This window comes from Fringilla coelebs (genome assembly GCF_963513975.1).
Source record: "Fringilla coelebs genome assembly, chromosome: 13".
Taxonomy (NCBI): Eukaryota; Metazoa; Chordata; class Aves; order Passeriformes; family Fringillidae; genus Fringilla; species Fringilla coelebs.
The window spans coordinates 723,295-742,707 of record NC_140039.1 but is presented as its reverse complement, the minus strand read 5'-3'; the positions used below and the strand labels follow the sequence as shown (position 1 = coordinate 742,707).

Here is a 19,413-nt window from a genome sequence, read left to right as displayed (position 1 = left end):
AATATTCATAGGTTCCAGGTGGAATTTACCATCTGCAAAATACATCTTCTTCATAAAAGCACAACTATCAGCAGAGAAGTTCCTTTAAATTTTGAAATGGAAAAGCCCCTGACTTAAAGGGACATTTATCATTAGGTAATATAAAGCAGAAAAAAGCCCACCGCAAAACAAAACTGCATAGATATGCAGATTCATCAGCTGTGATTATGCTATCAAGCCTCAAACTCTAGTCTCCCTGACTTTAAATAGCAGGATTAGGCCTATATTCCTAATTATATTTGCTTGGAAATATAAATAGGAAAAATTTAAAAAAATTCTTTTTGAATACATAGAGATGTCGTCTTATCACGACTTCTAGCGTCATTATAGCACAAGGGATTTTATATCTCCAGGGCCTCATACGTCCTTGAAGTTTCTTTCTCAACACAGCTGCTCTATGCGCTGCCTGTCCCTGGTCCTTGCAGCAGTCATCTGACTCCTCTTCTTCACAGCCAATACATCCATCTCGCTTCACAGTGCAGCCAACAAATGCCATCACTCTTCACAGCCAGCTAGCAAACTGCAGCTCTCTCTTAACAGCTAGCTAGCAAACTGCAGCCCTCTCTTCATAACTAGCTAGCCAACCTGCTCTTTTGTAGCACTCTTCTTATTGGACTCAGCTGTGGCCTATTCCTAATCTTGGGTGATTAGTTCTGCAGGTGAGACTGCCTGCTGCACTATTTTCCTAAAGTCCATCTCCCCACATAGAGACGCTAAACAGCAACTCAGTAATATAAATATAAAACTGCATGAACTATAACTGCACTGCAGCTTTACAGACCAGGAAGTCTGGGGCCCCCACATGCACAGGAATCTGTCCCCTCGCATCCCTGGGCATCCTGCTCTGGAGTTCCTCACAGCCTCTCCTACGCTGTGCAGCCCAGGAGAAACCAGTATGTGCAGGGTCTTTCTTAAAAAAAAAAAAAAAAACAAACCCAGGAATCTTAAACTTGTTGGAACACCAACACCTGCCATTCTTAGCGTGGTCAGATGGACTTATACCAACTGCTACACTGCAGGGAGTGGAAACCAGACTCTGGGCCAGATCTTGTCCCATTGACCCATTTCAGCTCTAGAGATGAAGTGAGATTGAAACAGCCCTGGGAAGTCTGAAAAGACTAAAATAATCTCAAAAGTGTAAGAGTCCTCCCCTCTGAGGGAAGGTATCACCAGCACCAGAAGGAGGGTGTGGTCACAAAACTTAAGAGCTCCCAGCATCTTACTGAACCTGGGCCCGGCTGCTCCAGAGCATCAGAGAGGTGTTTTCTCTCCCTGGGGGTGGGAGCAAGACACAAGCTAAAGATTTCTGGGAGGATAGAGAGAGGCTGTGGGGTTTCGCCCTAGCTTTCAAACACACTCATGATATCTGAGGTGAAAAGCAAGGTCTGGTTATATTAGAAGTGACCTTTCTGCTTTCTTTTCTGTGCGCACCTCAAATCTGATTCCTTCCAAGCTCCACTATTGCAAACCAGGGGGATGTCCAGAATAGCATTACCAATTCCTGGAGAAATGAAATGTGATTGCTTCAGCAAAATATGATCTGGCACTGGGGTGACCTGTCCCTGTTCCCCTTGTTCATGCTCAGTATTATAGTCCCAAAAGATTTGGGATGTGTAAAAAATATGCAGAGGTTCCCCCCGCCCTCTTCCAGCTTTTTCTTGTGAATCAAAGCATATCCACATTTTTGTAGAGAACATGAAGTTAATGTTGCCCCAGAATTTGCAGCTCAGTGAAACAGCGCCATGATCACTGCTGTCTTGATTTGTCATGCAGCAGAGAAGTGTTAATCCAGGCCAGCTGAAGCAAGGGGAACAGATCTCTCCACCGCCAACCCATTTGGAACAAAAAGAGATAAGGAAGAGAAAACCAAACCATTGCAGTAAAGCAGAGCAGGGACTTCCCACACCATCTTACTTATGTTCTGGTATCACTCCTGCCTCTTGACCAAGTACAGCCAGTTGTGCCAAAGTCAATAGCTGACTGGCCTTTCTAGGCCTGGCATCTAGCCCAGAAAGCAGTGAAGTCTTTCCCATATGAGCCAAGCTGTAATTAAAGCTAGGATTTTGACTCCAAAAGATTATTGTAGCAAGTCATTATCTCACAGAGCTTCCTGATAGCACAGAAGTTTACAACATCAATTTACTGCCCCTAGAAATGACAAGGTATTCACTATTTCAAATACCTAAATTGGTTGTTTGGTTTTTTTGTTTTCCATAGAACTCTATTCGGGGAGTTTTTCCTTTCTTCCCCACAAAAAGGGAAGTGTTGTCAGTAGCATATGTGCAGCTGCAGTTTGTAACTGTACCTGAGTGACGGTTTTCTTCAATAGAAGAGACAACTGGGGAGAAGCAGGAGTGTTAACTACTCTGCCTACACACCATCCTGCACCCTGAACCTGCTTTCCTGATCCTTTAATCCAAAAGGAATCATATAGCCTCCAACTCAACCCTTGTCCTGGTGCAAGCATGGCTGTCCTGGGCCAAGGAACATCACACTGTACACAGCACAGCAATCATTCACTGGAACGATGGGACAAGAAGTTTCCTAGAAGTGCCTGTAGAGATGTTGCACACAGAGGTGGGGTGGATCTGCACCACTTTCTTCCTTCATGCTGCTCACTGAATCTCAATTTAATTTTCTCAATAAACCCCCAAACCAAAACCCAGAAATGTTGCCTCCCTAACCGTCTAGGACGACACAGGCTCTGGACCTGCTTTAGTTGGCAGCAGGAGCAGCTGTGGCAGCATATCTTTGTGCTCTGTGTATTTTTACTGCTTTGACAGAACAATAAAGGCTCCTTCCCTTTTACCATTCCATTTGTCATGTGCTAGGCTACTTCCCAGCTATATATTAAATAAAATCAGAAAAGAAGATGTCTTTCTTTTAAAAACAACTTTGAAAGAAGATCATTTAGCTTTCACCCTTTTAGGAAGAATGTGAAATTAGTATCAGCCTGCTGTACTTTCACACATTTGCAGCTTTAAGTAGATAGTGAACACAAGGCTCTGATGCTGCCCATTTTCTTAGTACTAGTAATTAACAACAACAAAAAAAGAAGCTTAAAGAAACATCAACTAGATTTTTGAAAACAACACCAGGTATATACAAATATCTACACCAAGAAAATAAACATCCTGAGTGTTAAATATAATGATGAGAAATGAAAACTAATTCTTCTAAAATTCTCTGAAGCCAAACCATTGAAAAACCTAACTTGGCATTTTCCAAAGCTGCATAGCGCTGCTTCCCACAAACTCTGGTTTGGCCTTAGTTCTACAGACCAGTTTATGTAAGGGTCAGCATGTAATAGTTTTAATACCATTTATATGTAAATTCATTAGTGAATCAAGCTCAGTCCCGGAAAAATAAAAAAGAAAAGAAAAAGTGATATAACCAAATGCACCTGGGCATACCCATATTTTCCCCCTCTTCCCTGCAATCAATGAAGACCACATTACAACTTCTAAGGGAACAAGACAGGTGACTAAACTGTGACTGAAAGAGGTACTAGAGAGAAGCATCAACTACTTCTACCTCGAGAGATTAAACTGTCAACTCACTAAGGAAATTCCAACATGCAGGATTAAAATCACAATTTCTCAGCTTTATTAAAAACTGGAAAACATATTAGCAAAGACACAGTTAAAATGAGATGAAAATGAGCACTGACTGCATTCAGCTGTAAGAGATCAGCCACCTGCTGTTTCTAACTCAATCTTTATATTAGAAATTAATACTAAAGACAGATTTTTAACACCTTCCCCCCACCTTTTTCTTACCCCAGGCTCTAATTCCAAGCTCTTCAGCTCTCCCCACCCCACGCCTCCCAAGCCGTGCATGTGCTTTGCTTTTTACATCAGACAAGCACTGACACTTTCTATCAATTGTCAAACATAATCAGGACTTGTGAATCTAAACCATGGAGACAAATAATTGCTGCTGCAGTAATCTCCTGTATTTTAAAGTAACTCACTTTCCACTTTGACTAAAACCATAAGGGCAGACAAACTGCCGAACAAGAGCTGGCACAGTGTACTGTGAGGAGCTCTCTGCACCATTATTATTTCACAGGAATGCATCCTGTGGTTCAATCTCTTAGCAGCAGTGTTCAAGCAGAGCACCAGGAATGGGAAGGTGGTGTGGACATAGGCACTTCAACAAATCTCTGGGAGAATACTGTTACAACCTAGGTCCTATCTACAAGAGGTACCTTCACCAAGGTTGAATATCAACATACGCAGCACTACATTTTAGTTCTCAGACACAGAGTCTAGAGCAGGCACTTCAGTGCTGTAAATGTGAGTGTGTGCACAAGATTATTTATGGGGTTCTGTAGCATGCCCATTAGATAGTGAAATGCCTTTGTCCTGCCTGGACATCTCCTTGCTTTCACAGGGATGCTGACAGCCCAGACCTATTTTAGTCTCTAGATGCCATTCATCACCTCTAGATCTAGCACCAGGAATAGGAGGTAAATGCTGTTATTCCCATCTGGGAATCCCTTTCTGGAAATGCTCAAAGTCACATCTTGTGTGTCTAGCTTTTCTGAATATTAATGAGGAATAGCTGAGGGAGCTGGGTTTATTTAGTCCTGTCAAGAGGAGGCTCGGGGGGATCTTGGCGCTCTCTACAACTGCTGGAGAGGTGGTAGTGAAGTGGAGCCAGTTTCTTCTGCCATGCCTGCAGTGAGAGGATCACAGGAAATGGCCTTGAGCTGAGACAGGGGAGATTCAAAGTAGTTATTAAAAAAATGTTTGCACTGTTCAGGTGACCAGGCATTGGAATAGGCTGCCCAGGAAGGTCGTGGAGTCATCCTCCCTGGAGGTGTTCAAAAACCATCTGGATGCAGTGCTGGGTGATGTTGGTTAGAGGTTAAGTGGTAGTGCTGGGTTGACAGTTGGACTTGATGATCTTAAAGATCTCTCCCAAACTTGATGATTTAGTGATTCCATGTATCACACCACAAAGCACAACTAAGAAGCAGAAGCAAGTTCCAAAGACAAAGCAATCAAATCAGCTGACACAGGTCACTGAAACGACAGATGCCAACTGCAGGATGGACAGCCTAAGAATACCAGGAAGTTTGCAACATCTTTACCTTTTCCTAGATCATCAAGGTAAAGCAGAGTCCCATCTTCAGTGTACAATAAATGCTCATTTTGCATTGTTAAATGTCCCCCCCTTCTCAGAGCTAATGGCCTCAAGAACCAGGGAAAACAGGTAATCTCCCAGGCAACTTGAATAAATACTGCAACAACAGCTTTATGTTTTGTAGCAGCACACTATATCCACACAAGTTCCTCACAAATAGGAGCGTATCACAGACACACACACACATTGCAAGCAATGATCTTGGGAAAAAGCACCTACTGCTTCACTCTCTGCATGGTGGATGGGAAGGATGTTCAACTCTTCCACACATAAGCAAGGAATTAAATTTTGTGTAGTTCATGATATTTGTTACCTCGTAGCAAACATAGCTCTCAGGGAAGAGAAGGTGGCAGCATCTTCCTTCAAAGCCTTCAGCTCATTTCGCAGCTTCATCATGGTCTCTGTAACCATTGCTTTCTCATTCTCATACTTGCTTTTTAAGTTGGCAAGGGCAACTTCTGCAGTCTGTTGGTTACCAGGGAGAACAGAAACATAACATTCAACTAAACTCTTCATCAAATGGCTGGCTAAAAGATTTTCAATCACTATTCACATAATGAAACATTTACTTTTTACTGGAATGTTAAACTTGTGGTCAACCTGTCTTGTACAGATAAAATAAAATGTCATTTCTGAACACTGGGAACAGACATAGCCATCTCCTACTCCCATTAACCATGCAGCAGCATGAAGGAAGTTACAGAATATAGATGTAGTGAAACCTATCTACAAGCAACACAAAGGAACAAAACAATCTACTTAGTATCTCAATACTTAAATGCATTTGACAATCACTAGCACAGTTCTCTCTTCTAGCATTTTACCTATCTTACATTTGGGACACTTTTATTAAAATGTGCAAAAGAAAACTTAATGTGTTTATTTCATTCTTAAACAACACCACTAGTAGTTTAGTAGATGAAACTACTTTTTTTTTAAGACAATTTAAAATTAACAGTAGAGAAGAAGATGAAGCATGTCATGTGGTGCTTCAACGGCAGTTATTTTCACTTCCTGCACTGCTAATGTTGTTGAATGCTCAATCCCCAAAGACTATTTTTACCTTTCACCTCTGTTATTTTGACCACATTCTTATATCACATTCTCATTTTGGAAGGCTCTCTTTTATTTTGTAGTTTGAGAGAGAACAATACCTAAATTTCAGAATTCTTTTAAGGATAACAACTAGAATTCTTTCAAGTAGAAAATAACATTACCTCTTCATTTTAGGTGTTCTACATTAAATATAACCTGATCTAATTCAGACAGACAGTAGATTGAAACTACCTTAACCTTAATAAAGTCTCAGGAGTACATGAGAAGCTGAAGTCAGTTACAGCCCCAGTGCTCATCTTTACATGGATGCCTCTAATGGAACTCCCAGTTTCAGCTTCAGACTAGTGAAATAACAGCAATGAAAGCCCCACAGAACTGAGAGAATGGCAGAATGAATTCAAAGAAAAATTCTCTTGTGCTTATGACCTAGTTACCTAACATTGTAACCTTCAAACCTCTAAGACCTGGTTACCTGTTTGTTGGCTTTCAGCACAGTTCTCAGAGTTGCTATCTGTTCCCTCTTGGTGCTCAGCAAGGACTTCAGCTTCAGGATTTCTTCCATAAGAGCTTCCTTGTCTTTGTCCACCACTGGCCCAAGCTCTTGAGTAGCAACGCGCTGCCTGGACAGCTCAGTTGTTCTGTCCACAGCAGCTTGCAGGTGTTTGATCTGATCCCGAATTATAGCAATCAAGTTATAAATGTTCATCGGTTCCTTCCGAGGATCTGACACAGGGGACGGCAGAGATGACACCGGGGATGGGCTGCTGTCACCACTTCCACTCTCTGCCTTTCCCAGCTCAATAGTTAACAGCCCTTTAGAAAGAAGAATGGGAGACCTTCTTCCCTTGGCCTCTGGACTACTGCGTCCACCTTTGCCTTCCTTGTAGTAGTCCAGCATGACTCTGTTTGGAGTTTCATTGTTGCACATGCAGACATGGTGGTACAAATTGGCCAGCTCTTCACTGAAGGTGACTAGTTCATCTTGAGCCACGCTGAGGCTGCCCTGTGTTTCTCCAGCGACATCACTGACTTTCTTCAGCTCCTTCTCCAGCCTGGCCATCTGTTCTCTATCATGCCTACTGGACTTTTCCAGTGAGGTGATCTTTTCAGTGAGAGCTTGGCTCTCAGTCTCATATCTACTCTTCTCTTCCTCATACTTAGACTCACATTCTTTGTATTTTGCTTTCAAATTTTTGAGCTCTTCCTTCAGGTCAGTAATTTCTGCCACAGCCACTTTGTACTTGCATTCCAGGATCTCTGGCCCATTGATGTCAACTTCATAATAGTCTCCATCTTCATGGCTATCTCGGTCCTTCTCGTTATCAAGGGCAGACTGACGCTCCTTACCGGCCTGGAGCTTCTTCATGGCGTTCAAATTTTCAGTGAGTCTGCCAATTTTCTCATGCTGCTCTGAGAGGGCCCCCCGTGTATTTTCCAGCTGCTTCTGAGATTCCTGCAGTGTTGTTAACAAGTTAACCTTCTCTCTTTCCATCTGAAATGCAGGAACACAGACATCAATGTTAAGAGAATTGTATCACTTAAATGGTTTTAACTCTAAGAGACAGCGACTTAGCCAACAGTCCATATGGTTACAGAAATTCAATTGCTTGCATATTATAGGAAAGTCTCCCCAATGAATTCTAAAATTACCTCAAGTTACAGTGTTCATTGCCAATTCTTTCATATCTCCTCGTTAAAATGCACATTTTTACACATTTACTCCCTAGGTGATGTTCTCATTGCGAAAACTTCCTTTCAGCTAACGATAAGCTAAAGTTTATTGCTATCTTCTAAATTATCAGGTAAATTCTAGAAAACACACACTCTATGGTAAAAGCTTGGAACTTCATGAAAGACTCAGAAGCACCAAAACTTTTTCAAGTTTCTCCTCTTAAATTTCTTATTTTTAAAAATTCTGACAGCTTTTAGCATAAGGGCATTTTCTTACGCAACATAATTTAAAACACATCTGACAAAATATTAGTAGGAAATGGAAAGGTGCACCTTGCTCTCCAACCTCCTAACTGCACAAATGTAGCATAGAAATGCTTGGTGCTGATTAAGACTTTATGCTCTTTGAACTAATTACAGAAAATATGAGTACAAAACTTCTTTTGATGAAGGTGATTGGAGTAACTTTAAATTTTGGAACAAACCACTATTGTTCTTGGTAGTGATGTAATGATGTAGACACAGCAACTATTGCACAAGAGATGCATTAGAACTTTCCACCAAGGAAAGGACATAACTGCCAATTCCATTGCATTAAAAAAAAAAAGAAAGGAAAAGGAAAAAAGCTGTGCTTTTCACTGACAAATATTTAGCATCCTCAAATTCTAAATCAATTAAAGCCTTTAAAAATACAGTATAAACAGTACCATGTGAGACACCGAAAAGACTGAAATTACATCCCAAACAAACTTTAGGAGCTATTTGGAAGTGCACAGCTCTTTAGGAAACCCATTTACCTGCACAAGCTGCTGTTTCAGCTTCTGGATTTCAGAAATGTTTAGCTCACTGAGAAGATCTGAAACCACACTTGGGGCTGGAGGGAAGCTTTCATTTTTCTTGGGTGTTGAAGTACTGTTTTTGCCATTGCTGAGTTTGCTGAGGCAGTTTTGTTCAAATCCATTCATGATTTCATCGTTATTGGGCTCTGTGGCTTCATCGCTGAACTTCAGCCCATCCAAAGAGATGTTTAAGTGGCTGTTGTACATGGAATCATTGATGTTCATGTAGTGAGACAGCTCCTTCCGAAGGTTGTTCTTCTGCTCCCGCTCTGTCTTCAGTGTTTCCAAGGCCTCCTCAAGTTGGCGCTCAGAGATCTCCTTCAGCCGGATGGCATCTTCCAGCTGGCTATTGAGAAACTCGGTTTCCTCTTCCAGCCTTTTGATTTCATGTTTCAAGCCTTCAAACTCCACCTGGAGATATACAAAGCGGGGTGGGGGGGAGGGAGGAAATCTCGAATGAAAATGTCTGCCTGCAAGGCACCAAGTCATTTTGCTTTTGAATGTTTGATGTCACTTAAATATTGCAGAAATAGAATACTTTTTTCGTTTCTGGAGTCTAGTTTTAGCATTATGACTGTAAACATGGCTTATGTAATTTACCTTCACAGATACTACAGAATAAATTCACTAAGCGAACTGTCAAATGAGATCATCTATTCCAGCTCGATCAGGACTGGTGGGAGATACAGTGTGTCTGATACAGAAGCATCCGAAAACAGTCTTTTCTAGCTCTGCATGCAAACATTTGTTCTATTTAAAAATTCACTGGCTAGCCTTCTCACAAAGTTAAACTTCACATTTCCAAAACTGGTATGATAAAGGTACACTTTGACGCTCTGTTTTACTGCCATTCAAATACACACCACTGGGTTAAAACTGTGATCAAGCTCTGCTTTGATACATTCAAACTAAAATGCTTTAGCATTTCTCTCACCATCATTTCAGCACATCTTGAAAGGGCTACAATTCTGATTCTACACTTGAGATCCACATTGATTAGTTTGAAGGCATGCTCTCTATCATGTCTAGTACTGCACTTTTTTAAACCTCTCTTGACTGAAATTATGTACACAAACAATTCATGTAAAATTTAATCAGTAGCAGGGAGGAAGCAAACAAAGAATATTCTTCTTTACTCTGAAAGAAAGGAACTCATACTATATGATATGTCACTTTTTTTTTTTTTTGCCAATTGCTAAATAAATTTTAGATGTCAACATAGAGCAACCTGGGAGTGTGGAACCACACCCAACTTACAAACCAGGAATCAAGTCTTTTAATTCAGGGTTGCCTGGGAAAACTTGACAGCTGCTTCTAGTTGCATGAGTAACCAGAATAATTAAAAACTAGAATAATTAAAAGTTCATCAAGTAGAATTAGGACAAGGTAGAAAATTAATCCACTGCCATGAAAAGAATAAGCTCTTAGTTATGTATACTTCCACTAAGATAAAATACTTCAGATTGTAGTCTATTTTCAAAGTTTCCAGAATAAAAGTACAGCAGTCAATAACTACTAGCAAATATTGAGATAGCATCTGAGGTTAAATTTAGCTCAGGCCAGAATGGCAGCATTCTCCAGTATTGTTATTCTAGAGTGTGAACATGGAGCTGGGAACTTTCACCTGCTGCTCTGAATATGATGAATGAGAAAAAAAGGTAGAATCCATAAGTAACCAACTACATAGGTTTAATTTTAACTGTTCCCACTCTCTTCCAGCCTTCATCGCAACCACATCAGCCCCTTTTGTCCCTAGTACAGAATGTCAGAGTGCCCAAACCAGTATAATTAAACCAAATATATGCAGATGAGAACAGGTCCAACCTGGAATTCTGTTTTGCACAGTGAGGCCCAAAGTAATAAACAGAGACACAGAGTTTCACTTGGACATAAGTAAAATACATTCAATATCCCACATTCGATATTCGATATCTAGCCTGACAGGGCAGCTTTCATTCATTACACTGAAGGAGTTCTGCAGCAAATTCTACAGAGATTTTACTATATGCTGACCACAACAGATGGTATTAACATTGAGTTTTCTAAAGAACTTTGATTTTAGGAATATTTTCATGGAATTGTAGAATCAGAGAATAGTTTGGGCAGTTAATCTCCTTCCTTCCCCTGTCATGGGCAGGAACACCTTTATCTAGACCAAGTTGCTCCTCCAAGCCCTGCACAACCTGGCCTTGAACATTTCCAGAGATGGGGCAGCTGCAGCTGCTCTGGGCAACCTGTGCCAGGGCCTTACCACCCTCCCAGCCAAAAATTTCTACTTAATATCCTATCTATCCCTGCCCTCCTGCAGTGGGAAGCCATTCTCCCTTGACCAAGTTTCCTTTCCAGCTTTCTTGGAGTCCCTTTAGGTACTGGAAGGTCTCCCTGGAGCCTTCTCTTCTTCAGGCAGAACACCCCTAGCTCTCCCAATCTGTTTCCAGAGCAGAGGGGCTCCAGCCCTGGCAACATCTATGTCCTTCACTTTCCCAACTGAGCTTTAATTATGCAATGGGACTGACAGCTACCTGAAGAATAAAAATAGCAAGTCCCACACTGATAGGTGAAGATAAGTGAACCATGCCAAAGACCACATCTATCTTAATTAGCTCCACAAATGATAACTCAGGGAAGCTCTTAAGAAGTTCCAAGAATGCAGTTTTCTGAAACTCTGGAAATAGCTGGAAGTGCACAATTAAACGTGACCTTTTAGACAAGCAGTTACACAGATGTAACAGTGTAGAGCAACTATAACGGCATTCCAAGCTTATTGAAAGCAGCTAGAAGAGTAGCATAGAAATGGAGAGAGCAAGTAAGGACAAAGTAGCAATTAAAACATGTTTCAGAAACATGTTCAGAAACACTCCTATTTCCAGATACTGTAGAAGGGGAAGGATAGAAGATGGATGGGTGTGTGGATGGATGGCATTGTAAAGAGACACTGAAAAACTACTAAAGGACTAAAACAAGTAACAAAGCAGAATGATAGAGACTTTTCTTTCATCAGAGAAAGAGAAGGCAATGGAAGGACTTGGAAGTCAAAGAAGAAGCAATGGAGTATTATGACTGTGTATAAATAGAGTCAGAAAGGACAAGTCCTGGTGCTAAAATATAGAGCTTATAGTCTCAAAAGTAGTACAAAGATAGAAAATAAGTAGCTGGATGTTCAAATGAGACAGAACCATACTGTAACACAGGAATTAACTGGTGCTACCAAAGCAATGCCCACTAGTTGGAAAACTTGCCTGACTTTGCTTCAGGACAGACACTTGTTTCTGGAGACAGATGTTTTCCTCTTCAAGTTCAGTATAGTCTTGCAGCAAACGTGCTTCTCGGAATTTATATTCTTTAATATCGTCTCGCAGGCGGGCCCTTTGGATCTCCACATTTTGGTTAACCTGGAAAAACAAAGAAAGCAAAACAAAAATGGTGGCACCTGGATCAACTACAATGAAATTGCAAAATTTTGTATCTTTTTTATATGCACGAATTAATTGAATTATATTGAAATATATTGAAATTATATATCTTCCCCTCACCCTCTGTAATTACAGAAAACCGTCATTTACACAATAATGAGATTTTGTATTCTTGATTTTCTTACAAATTCTCACCATTGACTCAAAAAAAGTCAAGAAACAAGCAGGAAAAGCAGCATTTACACCCGTGTTGTTTCACTGGCTGTAGCAACCAGCAAAAGTTTTCCAGATCAGAAGTCAGTACCCAAATCTGTTTCAACTTTAACAAGAAGGGCCTTTTCACAAGAGAAAGACAGATTCAGATGACTCCAGATGTTCTTATTTGGACATGTATTTGCTGCTGCTTTTCAACAGACATTTTCTTTATAACCAGAGCAAAAAGTTGAAAACACGATACAATTAATCCTTTTGGAAAAAAACACTGCGTTAAAACCCATGAAACCTAAGATCTCAGGTTGAGAAAAAATAGAAACTAGTTGACATAAAATACTCCCTTCCCTTAGCCCCAAGACTTATGCAGGACTTAACAAAAGACTTCAAAGAAAAAGTTAGCATTGTTTTGAAAAATAAGAAGTAAAAACCAATATATTGGTGTAGTATGACCTTGGGATCTTTCATGAATATACACAGACACTTGGATAAATTGAGCTGGGACATACAGAGCTATAGAAATGGCTCACTGCACTTACTGTTTATTTTTTCCAATATTATTTTCCTTCAAGTCCTATCTTCAAACACTTAATTCATACAAAGTGAAAAAGTATGTTCTAAAACATTAACAGAATCAGCTTCAGATATAGGCAAACAGGGAATACAGTTGCCTAAAAAAATAGTATTTTTGTAGCTGTGCGCATGATAGGACGGAGTGGTTTCCAAAACCACTGCTAGCTGCTGACAGAGGCAGCCTGTCACTTCAGCTGGCATATGGGACCTGCTGCCCGGTCTCACCTGTCCTGCAGCCCAAGCAAGCTTCAGCCTCAGGCCTACAAACTCAGATTCCCTCCGAGCTCTCCACTCCTGGCCAGACACAGGCATGTCAGTGATGACTAAATACGCTCTCAGCCCCTGAGAGTGTGCAGCAGGGTTCCACTGAGTAACCACACAGGTACCAACAGGCACACACAGCACACTGAGATAAGGGAAATGTTTGCAGCTGGAGGATGTGCCAAGAACTGAATCTGGCATGTTTTGAATACAAACACTGAATCACCTGCAACTGTTAAGACTAATATACTTAAATTACAATTCCCTCACACATCAGGTAAAGATTAGACTATATAAAATTGTCTGGTTCTAGCCGCAAAGAGAGCACAACTTCACAGCACACCAAGAAATCAAAATTGCTGCAATCAGACACTACAGTACACCAATACAAATTACAAGTTGCTATAGTCCATATTCCATGCCTGAGTAAGTGCTGTGTCTCTATCCTTGCACAAACTCAGGGCCAAAGGGAAATGAATTCACATTTTTATGTCTCCTTAAAAGGTGACTGGAATGTGGCAGTACCTGGAAAGAATAATCACCTCCAGTTGCAGTGACACTGGAAGCAGACCAGAAACCTGCTGCTCAGCACACTTTGAGAAGAGACCAGAATCCCTCACAGACACCGGGCTGCCTCTGGGGTGGGCAGTTTTTTCATTAAGCTAGTCTTAAAGGTTAGGAAATATAGACAAAGACTTGTGTCTGTGTTTCTAGAACTGTTTCCCTGTCTAAGGAGAAGGTTTGATTCCAACTCTGTTCCACAAAGTTAAAGGAGAAGTTGACTGGCATGTTTGATCGCTTGTGACCGCTTGTACCACAAATCTTCTCTGTCATATCCCAACAAGAGGCAGCAGTGAATCCCCACATCTCCAGAAAAGAAACCCACATTTCCTCATTGACTTTACCACCAAATATTATCCCCATATTTGTTACTACGTCCTAAAGAAATTACATGAGACACTTGCAGCTGAGGTCACACGGACTAAGCTGAGATTCAGATGTGGGCTCTTGGATAGCCTTCCCTCCTGGCAGGGGAGGCCAGTTGATTAGCTTAGGACTAGACCCCAGTGCTTCAAAGGAAGGTGCAAGAAAACTCAGGAGTAATAACTGCTGACTGTTTTATCCATCCATCTGTGGTTTACAGTCTCTGTAGTTTTATCAGACTGGATTTAAGCAATAATTTGACCACTCAAAACAATCATTTCTGCACCAGTACCACAGAGATTTCTGCTGAACTACGGATTTTATAAATAATTAAACTCTTTAAGTAACTCCTCAGCAATTATTTTCCCTTAAAAATATGTGGTTTCAATAGCAAAACAATAAAAGGTCGAAGCGATTATGTTAAGCAACCTACATAAATGTAAAAGTCACCGCTTCATGAGAGAAAACACAAGACTATAAACTTTACTATCCCTCTCTTTGTTCATTTCAGTATTTTGTTAAAATCCCACACCTTCAGAAATCAGGGAGGAAAAAGGGATAAAAAGGGAAATTATGCCACAAATATCTCACAGCCAGAAAATCTGCATTGGGAATGAAGCAGCAAAGTACATCCAAGGGTCTCTGTGCTTGGCCTAAACAGGTTCCAATGCATTTTAAGGCAGCAATTCTGGAACTGAGGGAACTGATGTGCAGTACCCACAGGACCAGCATGACCAAACATGCAGCCATGTGTCAAATCGCCTTTCAGCTCAGGAATCTTCCTTTCTTTTGGCTACATAGCACCAGAAAATGTAATAAATCCAACCTGCAGTGAACCCCATGCATCTTTACTCACCTCTTTCAGTTCCTGCGCAACAGAATTAAGGCGTTCATTTTCAGACTGTGTGTTGGCAAGGACATTTCTTATCTGTTTCAACTCTGTCTGCAACTCCATAACCTTCTTCATGTAGTATTCTTCTTTGGTAGCTGATTCTTGAATCAAGGTTTCCTCTCTGCTCTCTCCATCTGCTGCTACTTTTTTGTGGTTGGTATGGGCCTGTCCAAAAGCCTAGGAAAGTCAGAAAACACATTTTTTATCAGTAAACCTATAATTCTGCATAAGTAAATTCAATTTTAAGTAGTTGAAAATATTTACCCTCATATAGCTCTTCAAGGCAAAGGAATGTAACCTTTTCCTACATCCTCCAATTCAGATTTACAAATCCTAGTAAGTGGCCAACACTGCGCTCTTGAAAGTAAACCACAGCACCAAAACAATGGTTTTTGATGCAGAACGCTTAAGTAGAACCTCATATAAACTCTTGTGGGAGGGAACAACAATGTAGTGACTCCGCTGTTGAAACACGACTGGCTTTCAGCCAGATGACTGCAAGACGACCAGACACTGCTGCACATGCATATTCTCTATAGTGGGGTTTGATTCACTTCTGCAAAACCAGAATCACTGAGAACACATCTGGCATTAGCAGCCTGTTCCCTTTCCCAGGCCAGGAGCTCCCAGCAGCTGCTCCTGGCTGGTAGATTACAGCCCCCTCCCTTGGTCTTGGAGATGTTGGCCAGGCTGCTCCAGATCCAGGCTAAGCCAGTGGGGTCACACTGGCTGAAGTAGGTCAGTGGACAATCCCCCAGCCAGCTCGAGACATCAATCCCCAGCAGTGTGTCAGCAAAGGTACTCAGAGGCAGGTCAGAAGTCCAACCCACTTGGCACAGCATGCCTCCGGCTAGTCCTGACATTGGCATTATTTTGCCTCCTCACATTTCTTTTGGGGGTCTTAATTTTACTTGAAACCCTTGCGGGTGATGGTCCCTGTGGTAGTGTTTTCCACACGTGCCCCCAGCCCACACAGACACCCCAGCTGCTGCGGTACAGAACAGCCGGCGGCTGTCACTGGCACGTGTCGGAGAGCAGAGCTGGCCGCTTCCAGTAGTTCTATTGGTAATACACAGCCTGGCAGATCAGCCATATTCAACAACATTAAAAATGTGATCTTTTAAGTGTTGCACACGCTTGCACCACAATCCAACCCAAGGCATATTGGAGCTTTCAGGTGCCACAATATCTTTTTGGGATGCCAAAACATGGCAGATTTTCCTAGTCAATGTTAATATCAGGCCAAGTCGAGGACAGAGAAGCATCCCATGAAACTCCTTATCAAGTCATGCATTTTCAATTGGTGCTAGCTCTTCAGAAAAATACTGTCAGAGAAGAAAAAAAAGTCTGCTTGGAAGAGAAACAGATTTAAGTGTTTTATTACTTCTGTATATTGCAGCAGGCACATTAATAGCATAGAAACTACTGATAATACCAGGGCTGAAACAGCTGATCAAGTATGCTAGCTCTGCCTATGATTAAAGGCACACAGATATTGCTCCTATCAGACTATATTTTATTTCAAATAAGCAAGTCAGAGATATAGGAGACAAATATCCATTGGACAAATTCTAGCCAGATTCATCAAGATAACCTAAGGGAAACTAAAAAGTGCCATATTTCAGACAAAAAGCACCATCTGGTGCTGTCAAGTCCTTGTCAAATGAATTTTAACAAAGCAGCTTAAAAGCCTAATACCCAAGATCTCCATAAATGTTAAAGGGAAAACAAAAAGCACACTAGCACCTCAAATATACTATTTTTTTCCAGTAACAAACTAAGAACCACCTTTAGAGACCAGTATGTATGACAAATTTCTGGCACAGAGAAAGGGACAATGCATATCTCTTTGCCCAGTGAAGTACCACCATTTGCTCAGCTGCAGGATGCCAAAACAGCAAATGGAAGTTCAGGACGCTTAAAGCCACAGCTGATCAGCCAGACCTCAGAGTCCAGGCATGATTCAATCAAGGAGCTCAGTAATGTCACTAAAGGAGGGATTCTTAAGAATAATTGTGGAGACCCTGGAAGGCATTCCCTGGTTTAGGGACACACAAGAAGCTTCCCTCAAAAAGCTATTAAGACCCCATTGTCTCCTTCCCTTGTTCCTATGTCCCTGAGCCACTCCCTCCCTATTCCCTGATTGGCCCTTATCTTTGTACTGCCCCGAGACCAGGGTCACCCCCGGGGTCCCTTGGGAGAGAGAAACGTGGACCTTCCCTGTGTGCGCGCCTGGGACCCGAACATCTTACCAGGTGGCTGAAGGAAACATCTGTGGATACCATGCAAAGGCCCTTTTTGCTTCCTTACCCTGGACTTCATTAGCAGCAATTCTGGCTGCAACAAATAATGACTAATTTGCTTGTGAAAGTTCTAAGGCAGATGCAAGGCCATGGGTTTCTTTAATACCTGGAAAGAAAATGTCATCATTTTGCCAAGTCACAATTGACAGGGAGTATTTAAACACAGAAACTGCCATAGAGGATGAGACTTTTTTAAAAATCCAATATCCGGTCTTCTACAGAGCCTGATGCCAGATGCTTCAGAGAAAGGTGCAAGAAACCGCATAATCTCTTCAAGCTGGGGATGACCTTAAACATCAATGGAGAATGCCTAATGTAAATTTGGGAGAGCTACTAACTTTGAGTTACCCATGTAAAATACCTCCTTATTTTTCAGAGGTTTATGCTTATCTTAGGCCTCAGTAAAATCCTACAACAACGAATTCTATATATAAAATCTTACTCTTACATGACAGCTTTTCATCAGTTTACAAGTTTTCCACATTTCCATAAAAGAATGCATATTTTTGTTCAGAGGCTTGAAGGGGTGGTGTTAACCCCATGGTCAGCTGTTAATCATTCACTATTTTTGAGACATAAATCACAAGATCACAAGTCTCTAGTGTCTGGTGATGGCAAGGTGAAGTTCAGTAAGTTATCACTACTTTTATATGCGAGAGGTTTTTCCATTCACTACAGCAGTCAGACTCCTTTTTCAGAAACTGTCTTTTATTATGGCATGTCCCAGCTGGCACAGCCAACCCAACCCACTGTTTCTGCAGTTAGTGTGTGTCCTCACCCACACTAACTGCAGAAGCAAGCTCATAGTCACTCCTACCAAAGGATGCTGCTGCTCGTTGTGGGCTCCAGTTATTTCTGCACAGTAAGGCTGTTATTTGCTCTCAGTCAGCATGCTTGTGAAGTGTCAGCAGAAAGCATGCGGTTAGCTTGAGTATTGCTGCCTGGAGTACAGAACTGTGAGTAAACAGCCTCTGACACACACAGAACATGAGAAACCTCCTTTAGAGTCATGGTCATCAGGACAGACAGCCTGGAACTATACAAGCTGCGTGCACTTACAAGACGACACTTGAAAAGCACTTCCATTCCAACCAAGCTTTGTTAGCTCTCTTCTATGTACTTAGAAACAACCTCAGACATCACTGTTACAAGCCGTTTTCATAATTCCTGTGGAGAACAGGAAATGTAACTTTTAACAAAACTGTGCAAAATTACAGGGCAATGCAATTACCAGCCATAGCTACAGCCCAGACCTGTCTTAAATCAAGCTAGGAAAACTGACTTTTTACTGCTATGCATGAAACTCCTAAATTTTCATACATGCTGGAGTCCAGCATCTACCCATCTACTTTTGCTTTAACATTATCTAAAACACAGGAGCAGAAGTCAAAGTTACCCTGCTCTTCCTCCTCTTCCAAAACCTCTACTTCCATCTACTAGGGAAGAAAACTGTTCACAGTTATACTGGAATGACAGACTTTGGAGTATCTCTTCACAAAATAAAAGTTTCTGATGGGAGGGCTGCAAAACATGTTCTGCTCAACAGCTGCCTCTAGGAATTAAAAGACATTAATGTTAAGGGACTATCAAAATTCTTATCTTCCAGATTCCCAAGGTCAGGGCAAAAGCTAAATCAAAGAGCTCATGAACCAAAATGCTGTCTTACTATTTGCTCAGCTGTGCTTGTCAGTGCACTGGAAAGCACTTTTCTGGACAAAGGTACAATTCACTCACAACCATCTCTTCAGAAAGCTGCAAGGGACACACATCAAAAGCCCTCCTTGGGTATAACACCATCTGAAACCAACAGAAATGAACCTCTACCCCCAAGACACAACCTCAAATTCTGTCATACACAACTCCAAATTTTGTACAGCCATTTACCTCTTGACCAGGCAAACACGGAACATTTCCCACTGGGGACTCACAGTTACATGGTACAAGTGCACTGAATCATTCAGGTGCTAATTTTTGGTCCTTGTTCATAACCTGCTGCCAAAGCTGTGGATCAACTGAAACCCTGACAGGTTTCCTTTGGTCAAGCTGCCATCCCCTACCAGCTACGCCAGTCGGTGAGGTCC

General features: G+C 41.5%; 1 protein-coding gene across 3 annotated transcripts in view; it reads right to left on the bottom strand.

Annotated features, from left to right (window-relative positions):
• The window catches only part of BICD2 (BICD cargo adaptor 2), a 52,957-nt gene that overhangs the window by 6,237 nt on the left and 27,307 nt on the right, over positions 1-19,413 (bottom strand). For all 3 annotated transcript variants that reach the window (XM_084214602.1, XM_084214603.1, XM_084214601.1), the window contains exons 2-6: positions 14,994-15,206; positions 11,996-12,148; positions 8,715-9,167; positions 6,719-7,738; positions 5,504-5,655 (exon numbers count right to left, since the gene is read on the bottom strand). In XM_084214602.1, the coding sequence (XP_084070728.1) occupies positions 5,504-5,655; positions 6,719-7,738; positions 8,715-9,167; positions 11,996-12,148; positions 14,994-15,206 (1,991 nt within the window). The remainder of the gene's footprint in view (positions 1-5,503; positions 5,656-6,718; positions 7,739-8,714; positions 9,168-11,995; positions 12,149-14,993; positions 15,207-19,413) is intronic.